The sequence below is a fragment of the Suricata suricatta genome, chromosome 5 (genome assembly GCF_006229205.1).
Source record: "Suricata suricatta isolate VVHF042 chromosome 5, meerkat_22Aug2017_6uvM2_HiC, whole genome shotgun sequence".
NCBI classification, from domain to species: Eukaryota; Metazoa; Chordata; class Mammalia; order Carnivora; family Herpestidae; genus Suricata; species Suricata suricatta.
Window position 1 is genome coordinate 134,833,366 of NC_043704.1, and position 13,066 is coordinate 134,846,431.

The 13,066-nt window shown below is 37.9% G+C and overlaps 1 protein-coding gene across 1 annotated transcript in view; it reads right to left on the bottom strand.

Annotated features, from left to right (window-relative positions):
• Window positions 1-9,968: 9,968 nt before the first annotated feature.
• ZNF385D (zinc finger protein 385D) overlaps window positions 9,969-13,066 on the bottom strand; it is an 848,110-nt gene continuing 845,012 nt past the window's right edge. Inside the window, exons 7-8 of the mRNA XM_029938772.1 lie at window positions 12,328-12,429; window positions 9,969-10,269 (exon numbers count right to left, since the gene is read on the bottom strand). Of these exons, the coding sequence (XP_029794632.1) occupies window positions 10,036-10,269; window positions 12,328-12,429 (336 nt within the window). The 3' untranslated portion in view covers window positions 9,969-10,035. The remainder of the gene's footprint in view (window positions 10,270-12,327; window positions 12,430-13,066) is intronic.

Below are 13,066 nucleotides of genomic sequence, written 5' to 3' on the forward strand. Positions count from 1 at the left end.
AATATTTATGTCAGTGAGTCAGGCAGAGTTTAAAAATAGATAATTTGTATGCTATGGCTATTTCGACATTTTGTTTTTGTTTTTTTTACTTCGACATTTTGAATGCTGATCCTAAATGTGGTAAAGAATGGGGGGTTATTTCAAAAGTTAATAAAATACTTTTGTGTGAATTTTTTTCAAACTAACAACCTGGCAGTTTACATGCGTTTGCAAGAAAGTTGTCTATGCCCCCCCCAAAAACAACACAACAAAACCGAAATATTTTCAGCAACGGTATGTTCAGAAAAATTATTATTTCTAATTTTTTTCTTCATATTTTACTTGAAGAAAGAATCGAAGAGATAAGGGCGTATTCCCATATGAACTGTGCTTGGTGTTTCTTCCTGAAATCTGCTTTCTGCTGTAAACCAAGGCCAAACCCTCCTTTAGAGAAACGTGAAGACAATGGTAGGATCCTTCCCTGAACTGCGGTCACCTGCTGGCTGCGGAATCAGATCTTTCCTGGGTGTCAACTCTAGAAACTCCCACCTCCTCCCATCATATTCTGGTGAAGGGAGGCTTCACTGAAAATAATGCTTGCAAAACATTCATCCTTTTGAACACGCGTACCTGAAATGAGGATCAAAAGCATTACACGATGAACCAGCCATGACAAACCAACGAAGAGGGCAAAGGGTTGAAAAGAACCCTGGGAACTAGCTGGACAAAAGAGTAGCCGGTGACTGAGCATCAATAGGCCGTGCTGGAGTTTGCAAAGCAAATGATCACCGTGGCCTGGCAGGAAACCGTCACTCCGGTCTCCAAGTGTACATCATAATAAATTACAAAACTCTGCTTTGGCCAAAGGGGGCAGTCACAGTTCAATTGCTGCTAATAGTTGCCTGGTGGGAATGCAGTACTAGGGCTCTCAGATTTTTCTGATTTGTCAAGAAAATCAGAAGCTCTATCTAAAAAAAACAACATGCTTTTGTGGAGAAAGTTGGGGAGCTAATTAAAATTTAAGAAACACTGTTCATGCAAAAATCTTTTTCAGCCCATTGGAAACATGGACTGTTGTTGCAACTTCTTATCTGCCCTGGAATTTTACTTTTCTGCACGGACCAAGCACAGGTTTCAACGTTATAAATAAAGTGATTGTTCTGCCTTACCCTTAATTGAAATGCACCAAGTGGTCAGTTTTAAAGATAAGAAAGAACTCCTGGGGGCACCGGGCGGCTCAGTTGGTTAAGTGTCAGACTTCGCTCAGGTCATGACCTCGCGGTTTAGGGGTTCTAGCCCTTGTCGGGCTCTGTGCTGGCAGCTCGGAGCCTGGAGGCTGCTTTAGATTCTTTGTCTCTCTCTCTCTCTCTCTCTACCCCTTCCCCGCTCATGCTCTCTTTCTCTCTTTTAAAAATAAACATTAACAAATAAATAAACATAAAAATAAAAAACAAAGATGAGAACTCTTATCTTTCTAACAAGGGAGAAAGAAGGGACCCTGGAAGGGCCATCCTTCAGAGACGGACAAAAGAAGTATTTTACTTTTTGTCACCCCTTCAAATCACACATTGCTTTTGAGAAACAGGCACAAGACACATATTCTGAGCTACTTAAAGTTTTAGCTGACCCTTGGAACAATCATGTTATGGAACTTTTTTGCACTTTTCTGAATGGTAAGATGTTGCAAACAAGTAGACTAGAACATGTAGAACACATGCTTCATTTGTCTTAATATAATAGTCACTTCCAAAGAATCTTAAATTAAGAAGGAAATATGTTTCCTAAATGGATATTTACCTACGGCTTTTTGTGAATGAGAGGAAAATTAACATTTGAAACATTGAACAAGGACTTTTCTAGAGCTCCCATCACATAAAAATACCACTAGTATCTTTCCTTTATTACAACTGAAAGTTCTTAAGGAACTCCTGATAAAAATAAAGATTGATTTGTTCACAACTGAAAGTGTAACCTAGTACAGGACGAGAGACAGGATAAAATGTTCTATATTTTATATTGCTGAGTCAATAAAATAGATAACAGCTTCATTGCAAGTAGCGGAAATTGTTAGCCTATGGGGAGATTTTTTTTTTACATGATTTAAGACAGAAGAATGGCATGATACAAATTTTCCTGATTTATTTTAAGTCTTTAAATTTAAGATTCTACTGGCATATGAGGGGCAGTTCTCTGGGTCTTCAATGAAAATAAATAAAAACAGCAACACAAATAATCATAATTCAAGTACCAAAACACAAAACACACACACTTTTCATCTCAATGGTCCAAGTCTACCTGGGCACATCTAGAACCTCCGATTAAAGGTTATTCAGCACAATTTGGCAAGATGCAAAGAGCAAAGTCATTCACTGAACATACGGGCTTTAAGGTGGCACAAATTTGCACCCTGGGCAGTTTGCTTTCTGCTGCTCAAGATCCCAAATGTGCAGATGAAGAAGGAACATGCAAATTGTATGCTACGTGGCATCAGTTTCACTGACCAATGAATCAACCATATCTGTGCAACTACAGGCAAGGCAGTTTCTTTGATTCTGGGTTTCTTTCTTTCTTTTTCCTTTTTTTGTAAAATCAAGAAAGCTACATATTCTGCACCTCTTCAGTGTTTGTGGTAATGCTTTTTAAATATGAGATATTACTGTCATTGGATAAAACTTTATCAAACGTTTGCCAGTGGTTGATATTGGACAAAGCCTTGCCTATATTTTCTGAACTATGAGAATATAAAGTGAAAAAAAGAATCACACAATTTTATTCCCTTGAGTAGTTTGGTTGCAAGGTTACAAAACTGTAGGACAAACCATAGCCTATTTTTAAAATTTCAAAATTCTTTTCAATTTTTTTGAATGTTTATGCCAAAGTTTCCAATCAGAAATCTGGTTGTCAAAAACAACCTTGCCTTCACTTTGTGGTCACTAAATGCGTGTGGATTAGCTATTTTTAGATTTTGAGACTCAGGCTCAAATTGGCTGTGAGTAAATAGGCACAGCCATCACTCAATATATTTGACAGAGTCTGTTTAAAGTTCTATTATTAAGAATAACCATTAAAAATAGTCAAACCCCCAGGTTTTATGAGAGTTGAATATCTCATCATACATTAGCAAATACTAAATTTTTCTTTGACCTCTTTTAGGAGGCCATTTAAAATTAATTATAAAATTCCAGTAACTTAAATAGTACTAGCAGAAATGATTGACTACAATTAAGTAATTAAACCTTAGTTGAACTGACAAAAGATTTTGAGTGATAAAAGGAAAAAAATATGACCAAATTTCCCATAGAGTTTCATGTGTGTATAAGACTAGTTGTCTTAAATAAAATCTATCAAGTTTTTTTTTTTTTTTAGGACAAGACTGAGGGTTTAACATAGCTACAAATTACTTTGGTTTGGTATCAGATCAATTGCCCTTCAAATATATAGGGATATTAACACTGTAAGTATAAGATGCATTTTAAAACAACTTTATTGAAGTTTATAGGAATTACGGTTAAGTTTTGGAACCAATTTTGAGAATCAAATGACTTGTGTTTAGTAAATTCAGCTTTATTTTAGCATATCTTTGTAATCACATTGTTCTATTTTTTTTTTTCAGAAGAGAATAATCAAAATGCCAAGTGAGTTGACCCAGTTTCCTAATAGATAATTTGTGCTGAAGCCAGAGAGCATGCCCATTGTTCTGTGATGATCAATCTTGTGCCTAGATCTCTTAGCCACAAGGCTTTTCCTCAATTTCCAACATTTCCACATATTTTTTCCATAATCCCTTTAAAAAACAGATGTTATCCCTGGAAATTCTTTTTGACTATTTCATGAAAGCCAATATTTTTCTGTATCTAATAATATTAGCTCACTGTCATAATAGATGCAAAACATTTAGGGGAGGATCTTTGCCCAGGATTAGCCTTGCCTAGCCCTGGTGTCCTATGCGGAAATTATACAATAGTGTATTTTAAATTGAGTTGACAGGTATCCAATAAAACCCACATTTTTATTTTTAGTTAATAAAATTCCATACACTTTTACCGTGGCTTAAAAACTCCATAACTATGTTTCTCAGTGGATTTACGTCTCACTAGATTTAGATAACCAAATAGCCAAATGACTTTAACAAATTTTGTTTCCTGGAAAAAGTACAATCTAGGTCCCCAATATAGGATTCTCTCTCTGCTAATTTTCTTTGGTCCTATTTTACCATGTGTTGCATATTATCTAGATTTAAAGATTTGATAGTTTCAGATTCTATATGGAATGTCAGAAGTCTGTATAAATGGTTACAACTGCATTACCCAAGTCAAACTACTAGCATAATAATGTTACTAAAGAGCAGAGCAGTTTGATATATTTACTTGTCAGTCTCTCCACTGCCTTGTATTAAGATTCCCAAATGTGAAATACAACCAACCTGATCATTGAGTGGAAAAAAAATTAATGCCATGACTTTGAAAAAGGATGTATTCTCTATCACTTCATGTATACACGTGCATGCGCGCGCACACACACACACACACACACACACACACATTAACTTTAGAATTGGTCACTGTTCAAGTACTTATTTTTGGTTACACTTTTTGCTTACAAACCATTTTAGACCTCCTCTTTGGAAATTGCTTTTTGAGTTGACTTGTCAATCATAAAAAGAACATGAACCCATTCTCTGTGGTCTTAGTAAACTCGACCAAATTCTAATATATTCCACTTGATCATATATATTAATCATCAGGTTTGGCCTGAAATGTATTTTGGCAGTTTGTAGAGTCAACTAGAACATCTAAAAAGGATGGCCTTCTGTCATCGAAAAGACTATAAAGATGATCAGATTGAAGGTAGTTTTTGGTTATTTCACACCTGGGCAAGCCAAGGAATTTTTCAAACTCTCTGACCCTTTGTAACTTGCATGGACTTCTAAAAAAGTAGGGCATACGAGAGTTTTCCAGGGTAGAACTGGCCTTTCATCACCATTCATAATTCTGATGAGCTATAAACTATTCCTGAAAGTAATGAACTTGTAGGCCACCTAAGAATGATACATCAACATATCCATCTTTCTCTGGAAGCCCTGATACCACTCTCAGAACTAGGAAGTAGATAGTGAAGCCTCGCCATATCAGTGACCCATTTTACTTCCTGGTAGTAGCCTCTGCCATTGTTAAAGGATGCCACAGAGAGATGGATGTTAAAGGAGGCCAGAAGAGACGCTCTAGAAATAAATCTACACTTTCAGTGAAAACCAACAGAAATCAATACGTAAAACATTCACTGTCAGGACCCAGTTCAAATAATTCTTACTGTAACAATGTCAAGAGGATCACTGATATCCTTTGACTGTGGAAGAAGTGGTCTTAACAAGGTGTCCAGTAGCTAAAACACATGCAAACCCAAGGTGAATTTGTGATGGTGACCTTTTCTGCTGAAAAGAGAAAGCACAACAAAAGGCATCAGGATGAAGCATTTAAACATCTGTTGCTCCCTTCCACACCCACACCATCAACTTTGTATTGCTTTTATTGGGGCTTGTCTTGTTCAAAATTTATTATGCTCTAGAATGAGAAAAGAGATGCAGTACATCCTTTATGGCTTTGTTATACATCCAGTGTGAATTAGCAAGTCCTCTGATAATTGTTGAAATCTACATTCTGATTGATTAGATGAATGGCCTACAGTGTGATATATATTCAGGATGGGGAGGAATATAGAACACATTTCTGGACACATGCAAGTATTTGAGTAGCTGTATGGGTAGCTGCAAGAAAGCAATTTTATTTTTGAAAGGATGAGAGAAGTGGTCTTTTAATGCAGAAATAGAAAACGAGCTCAGCCATATTACTGATGAAGAAATTAAAGGCAAAGCATTAGTCAACTAATTATTATCCTGCTGGTCAGAGACAAATTCTATAATAGACTGACTTCTTTCAGCTCATTGTTTTCCCCCACCAGTTTGTGGTGCTTTCCTGTATACAGAGAGTTATTAATACAATGTTACCCATGAAGATGCACAGAAAGGTAGTGCTCTATCTTAATTCATATTTGAAGGAAGAGATCTTTAGACCACCTGAACCATTTAGCTCTGTGATCCGATTTCTTCAGGAAAGTTGAACATTAAATGGTTGTGGGAACAAAGATAGGAATTTAAAATTTAATTATAAGTGAAATTCAATGCCATGTGTACTATGTATGGGTTCTGTGCATTAGAAACCTGCATGGGTACATCAAACTTTAACTTTGGATAAACTTTGAATAATCCTATTTGCACTCATAGGTCTAACAGGAGACCAGGAGAAACCTAATAGAGGACCAGGGGGAGGGGAAGAGGGAAAGAGAGTTGGGGAGAGAGAGGGATGCAAAACTTGAGAGACTATTGAATGCCGAAAACAAACTGAGGGTTGAAGGGGAAGGGGGAGGGGGGAAAAGAGGTGGTGGTGATGGAGGAGGGCACTTGTGGGGAAGAGCACTGGGTGTTGTATGGAAACCAATTTGACAATAAACTATTTATTTAAAAAAAAAAGAAACTTTGTTGTCTTTTAATTTTTTGCTTTATGATTTCCTGCTCTTTTAATTTCCAAATGAGTATAAGCACTCTCTTGGCTAAATAGTTCTTTGGCAGTGAAATATGCAGCACCTTTCAAAAAACCAAATTAGATCTTTGATGATAAGAATGCTGAATGACTGCAGTGGATGAGGAGAAGCCCAACAGGACCTAACGACTGCCATCTTTACAGATGAGGTGGTGATGCCAAATGCCAACCATGTTTACTTATGTGAACAGAACTCTCCAAAGATTAAAACCAGTGAGAGGAGCAATTTGTTATGTGTAATCACCTGTTTTCTCAAAAGAAGAAATGCAGTACCTCCCCAATGACTGTTTCCCATTTGTCTGAAGGATGTGGATGAGGTGCGGCAATGCTTTTTCCAGAGGCATTTGGCTCTTGCAATGCATTTATATCTGTTTCAAATGAAATCAGAGACACTTTCTCTATCACTTCCTTGCCATGGGTGTGAAGCATGGGGAGGGATATATAACCATAAAGTCAGACCACCCTTGGGGATTTTCAGAGCACCAATGCTGACCAATCTGAATTACTGAACTTTATTCATGAAAAAAGTTTCCTACGGGAAAAGATATAGCTTTACAGAAGTCTGAACTGTAATAGATGTTGATCTGGTGTTGATAAATATGTGGAGTGGGGGGAAACAATTCACAGAAAACCCACTGTAAGTTCTAGAGTTAGGCTTCATCCTTTATTAGGTAGTGAGTCAAAGACAACTGATGATTACAACTCCAATTGAAGAGACCATTTAAACAAAAATGGTTCCATAGCGAAGTGAGGCAGAAGGGAGTTAGGTATTTCTGAGTTTTCTCATATGGCTGATGGAGAAAATATGGCTGATTTGTTTGCTCCCAGCAAATCGTTAAAGTTAGTAACACTGTGGTCCAGGGCTCTTCGCATCCCACAGGCCTGACTTCTGGTGGACGGGCTTGTTCACTTTGGTGACAACGGGGAAGGACAGCAAAAGCACGTAGTAGTGAGACTGCATCAGTTAACATTAAGTTCTCCAACAGAAAGAGATTTTATCAGGTGTAAAGTGTTTTAGATTAGGATTCAGGGTAACTTATAGTGAAAGATCGAAATATCTGACAAAGCAGAAAAAGGCAACCGAAGCTCAAATCGATCAGAAGCTGGTCACACAAGATATAGACAGAGCCCCAAGCAACGAACTCATGAGCAACCCTCCATCTGATCAAACTAGTTGGGTCTGTGAGTGAAAAAAAAAGGAAACACTTGCTAAGACCCGAGAGTAGAGGTTTTGGTAAATGTAAGATCACCAGGTACTCTCAAAAAAACAAATTTTAATACTAACCTACATGTTTAACCAGAATGTATGGTTTGAAATTCTTTTTACCAAAGACTAATGAAATACTTTTTTTTTCTTGTCCTGCCTACCCTCCTTTTTTTTTTCTTCATTCCTTCCTCCCTTCCTTCCTTCTTTCCTTCCTTCTTATTCTTTTCTGTTTAACAAAAGATATATAAAGCCAATTGCCTTAAAGATATGTTTATATGACAAATGTTTGTAGCTAGATGGTGGAGAAGAACTCCAAAGACCATGTTCGATGTTGAGCACCAAGCACGCTATGGGTGTTTCTTAAATATAAAATGACAGATGCTAAATACCTATCTCTCAAATGGTTTCATCTTGAATCTTTATACCTCTCAAAAAGTAACTATAGTTTAGATAAGAGCAGTTTCAGGAAGGCCATATCCAGCCCTTCCCTATATTTTAAACAGTCTTTACAAAACCTTTTCAAAAATAATTTTTTTTGTCTCTAAACCTAAATCACGTAGGGTTGATTTGTACATGTTTCATCATTGTTCTAAGTTTGAGTGTCCTTATTCTCATGAATGCAACAGACTGGCTGCATTGAACCCCATCATAGTGACAGGTATACGTGAGCTTTCTATGGGAAAAAGCAACTAGCCTTTATCACAAATTAAAGGCACGGCTGTCTTTATGCCATTCGTTACCAACTTAATGATAACATGTAACATGGGATGATTATATAATTATTTTATATAGATTTTCTTTTTATAAGTTATTCTCTTAATCTTTCTAACATATATACAATATACATTTATTTATATATACCCCTGATAAATCTTGTTTTAAAGGTAAAACATCAACTCCTTTCAGCCTCATGGTGAACACAGAAGGCTGCCAGATTTCACAACTCCACTCGAGAAATGATGGTCAAGCGCGTCTTAACAGAATTTTTTTCAACACTATATATCCTTGGTCTGCAATCAACTCAGATTCACTTTTCTTGCTTGAGTGACATTTAAATATATATTAATTATTTATATCATGTCAGTAGGAAATCTAAAAAACAAGAAAAAGCCCACAACAATAGCTAACGTCTATCATATTCGAAGCAGAAACCTTTGCCTAAGACACAGCCTTACTGGTGTGATGTAATGGGGACACTGCAGATGCAATATTCTGTGTTTTTTGTTTCTGTGTTTTTGTTTTGGTTACGTACTAACATGAAAAATCTTTAATTCACATTATCGTCTTAGGTCATGATCATTCCTTATCCATGAAACAGAACAGTGGACTGATTTCTTTCTAAACACCCATGATGCATGGGTTTACCTGTTTTCAGATACCGTTTCATTACAAAGCCTTCCCGATTTCCAGCGATACTGCTCAGGCTGGGAAATTAGCACTCCATAAGAAACTACCTTTATTAGTACCTCCCCTATTTCTATGCTTAGCCCTGCTCTCTTGTCCTCAACTTAAAGTCTTGCAAGCTGGACAGGAAGGGGAGAAGGTGGACTAGGAAGACCTCCACAAACCCTCAGGTGTCTGTCTATCAGTTTGACTGTTTACTGGCATGAAATAGTTGTTCATTCTACCTTTTGCAACTCTTTAAAACCTAGTGGCATAGATTGAGACACAGCACTATTGTTTTACAAGACATCTACTGTATCTACTTTTGTTGGGATAAATACCCAGTAATTGCTGCCATAGCAAGAGGACCAGCACGGGTACTACTATTCACAGTGTTGCTTTTGTGTTTTTTTTATGGTTTTTTTTTTTGTTTGTTTTTCTTTTTTTCATATTATCTTAATCTACAGAGTAAATTATTATATATATATACACTGGAACCAGTTAATGCCCTTACAATGTATAGTTGTTTCATAAAGCAGGAAAGACAATGCAGAGGGAAATAGGTGCCCAAAAGCACAGTCACAAAGGCTTCAGAAGTTCTAGATACCACTACAAGTCAATGCTGGAGATCACTTCTAAAACAATCAATGTTCAAGAGGAATGCTTTAGTTTGGAGAAAATACCGCCCCTCCCCGCCCACCCAAACCTCCCTCCTTTTTTTTTTTTTTAATAATCTTTTCAATTCACTATCAAAAGTCCTGGCTCTTCAGATATACTTTAAACTATAAATAAACACTGCATAGTTCTCTTTTGTTTTGTTTGTTTTGTTTTTTGAAAAATTATTGCAGTACAAGTACTCCCGTTTGGAATTCAGTAAGGAGCAAACAGCACAGGAGTGTGGGCGGTCCGAATAGGTCCGGGCGCCGGCCGCAGGAGCGCCGGGGGGAGCGCCGAGGTCTGGAACAGGGTCGCTGCCGGAGCAGTTCGCAGACTGAAGGGCGAGTTCACTGCCACTGCAGCGGCGGCCGCCGCGGCCGCCAGCGGGTTTGGTAGAATTCGTGGAGCCAATGGCTTTGTAGGTTCTTTTGAAAATACTAATTTTACCTGCAAGGAAGAGAGAGAAAAGAAAAAGAGGGAAGGACACGAGTTTGGGCGTCTACACTCAGAATCCAAATGATGGGCAGCTTTTAAAATGCAGCAGTTGGGGGCGTCTGGGTGGCTCATTCCCTTAAGCATCCAACTCTCGGTTTGGGTTCATGTCATGATCATCTCAGGTCGGTCCAAGCCCTGCATCAGGCTCTGCACGGAGGGGTGAGAAGCCTGTTTGGGATTCTCTCGCCCCCCGGCCCCCCACCGCCCTCTCTCTGCCTTTCCCCTGCTTGCTCTCCCTGCCTTTCTCTCAAAATAAATAAATGTCGCAGTAAACAAGTACAAGGATAAAATCAAAAATCACACTTGTGAATGATCAATAAAAATAATGGGAAGTGTAGAACATCTTTTCTTTGAACGAGTTGGAAGATCACGGAAGATGGCCAATCTAGGATGTTGGAAAGTTTTGTACTCAGCAACCTTCTTTTATTTTTCTCGATAAATATACCTCCTAAGGAAAGTATTCATGTTGAGAAAAAATAAGGCATTTTTTTACTCTACTCTTTACACACACACACACACACACACACACACACACACACATTAACTGTCATGGAATACATGTTTTTAAGGGGAGATGTATTCAAGCTGTCGGCTACTATTATTCTCGTGTATTAACTGGGTAGCAGTTTACAGGTGTGAGGTATTCATGAAGAGAAGTAAAAATAACAAAATTCTTCTTGCAGTGAAGAAAAGACCATGCACCTCCCCTTACATCTGACCTGCTCCACTTCCTCTTTGTACACACGGTAACAACATTCTCTCAACCCTACTCTACAAAACCAGCTCATTCTTTGGCTCCTAGCATCAGCAAGATGGCTGGTCTCACCGAAAGAATGTTCCCATTTATGGAAACAGCACCATAGCGAGAGCTACAACGGAGGTTTTGCATGGTAATGTTAACACAATCTGACTTCCCTGTTTACTTAAGAACCATTCACTTGATTGTTGAAAGCTGTGTCTATGCTGGTCAGAAATAGCACTCAAAGTTATGACTAGTGGTGCTGAAACCTCAGCTCTGCGCAGAATTCACAGCTTTTCAATGCAGCTAAAATTGCTTCTGTACAAAAGAGTAAAGTGACTTCATTTGCATAAAAATGGGTGATGCTACTAAATTAATTGGGTCAACTCCTACTGAGGTCTCATAATAGATGATTGCAGTTTTCCTTTAACTATATTTTCATGTGCCAGCAGCGCACAATAGCACCAATTATTAATAAGATCTATTTTGAAGAAAACAGATTTCAAAATGCATAATTCAGCACGTACTATATAAATCAGTTGTTCTTAACTCTTCATTGAGCCCTGGGTCTCCCTGAGGAAAGCTATGGTCAATTCAACAAGGAAAAAAAAAGCATAGGGTCATAAATATTAGCTTGAGATTATCAGGACGTTTCACAGATTTCCCCTAAATTCCTACAAGAATTCCAGGCCAGGAGAGTAATACTAGTGTGTTCACTCATCTGAAAGGCATATTTGGGGTAATGGGAAGAGGACATCTCCCAGAAAGTGTTTCCTCAGATCTTAGATATGGTCCTCGGTTTAATAATGAAATGGAATAATCCATGCCTTTCAGACCTTGTTATTCAAAATCCAAAATTGTCGAGGGTGTCATCAACACCAATGCTTTGTCCCTTGAAGATATTTCTCACTGACCTTTCCTAAAATTATGAACTAACACCAGGGCCAGATGTCACGTAACTGCATGTAATTACTTACCTGCCTCAGGCATTTGGCTTTATTCCCTTCCCTGTGCTTCTTTCATGAACCAGAGCCCAGCTCCAAAAGACAGAGGTGTTGGGCTGTGGCTGAAAGTGGCAAACCACAGAAACAACTCATGAACCCAATGATTCTATTGGTGGAGTAGGGCTGGCCTCTCTAACTGACTGTCATTACTTCGGTACCTTCCATTTATTTCATTTAGTAACAGACCAAAAAAAAAAAAAAATCAAGTTCAGCAGATTGTGGGACATTCAAGATCACTATCAAATGGGAAACAACAAGGACACTCACCCCCAGTGGATGTGCTGCCTTCTGTAGTTTGTTGTAAGGACTGTATTTAGGTTTCGGGGGCTTCCCAGCAGCTCTGTCTTTGTGCCTTCTACTGCTAATGTGCTAATAAAAGCAATTAAAAATGACAGCTGTAAAAAAATCATCCCCAAATCCCCCTTATAAGTATTGTTTTAACCTGAGGAAGGATATTAATTATTTCACATAAGTTGCAGAAACACCAAAATAAAAAAGCATGCACTTTTGTCCTTGGATTCTGATGGCCTGAGGGTAGATATTTTGATGCTACCTATTTTAGGATATTTTTAGCGGATAGAAGGCTCTTCTTTTTCCCAGCCTTTCTCTTTATCACTGCACAGATCTCCTTTTTTAAAAGTTTACAAAGGAAAGGAATGTCTTAAGGAATTTTTTGTGCAAATAAACAAAGATGCCCAGGCAGGCATGAATTTATTTCCATACTAATATTTATCTTCACATTTGTACAGCCAAATGTCAACCCCTGAAATTCTAAAGATAAATAACCAAGGTGCATAAAATGAGTACAATATTGTACATATGCATATAAAACACAACACAAGATGAGGGCTGGCCCTTCATTTGGCAATGCACCGCGGATCTCTTTGGAAGGCTATTCACAGAAAAAGTGAATGCAGTAGGATTAGTCATCTCTTAGCAGGTGGCTGCAGGATTTAGAAATACAGTACAACACCATGTAATAAAGTACATAAAATAAAAGAACAGT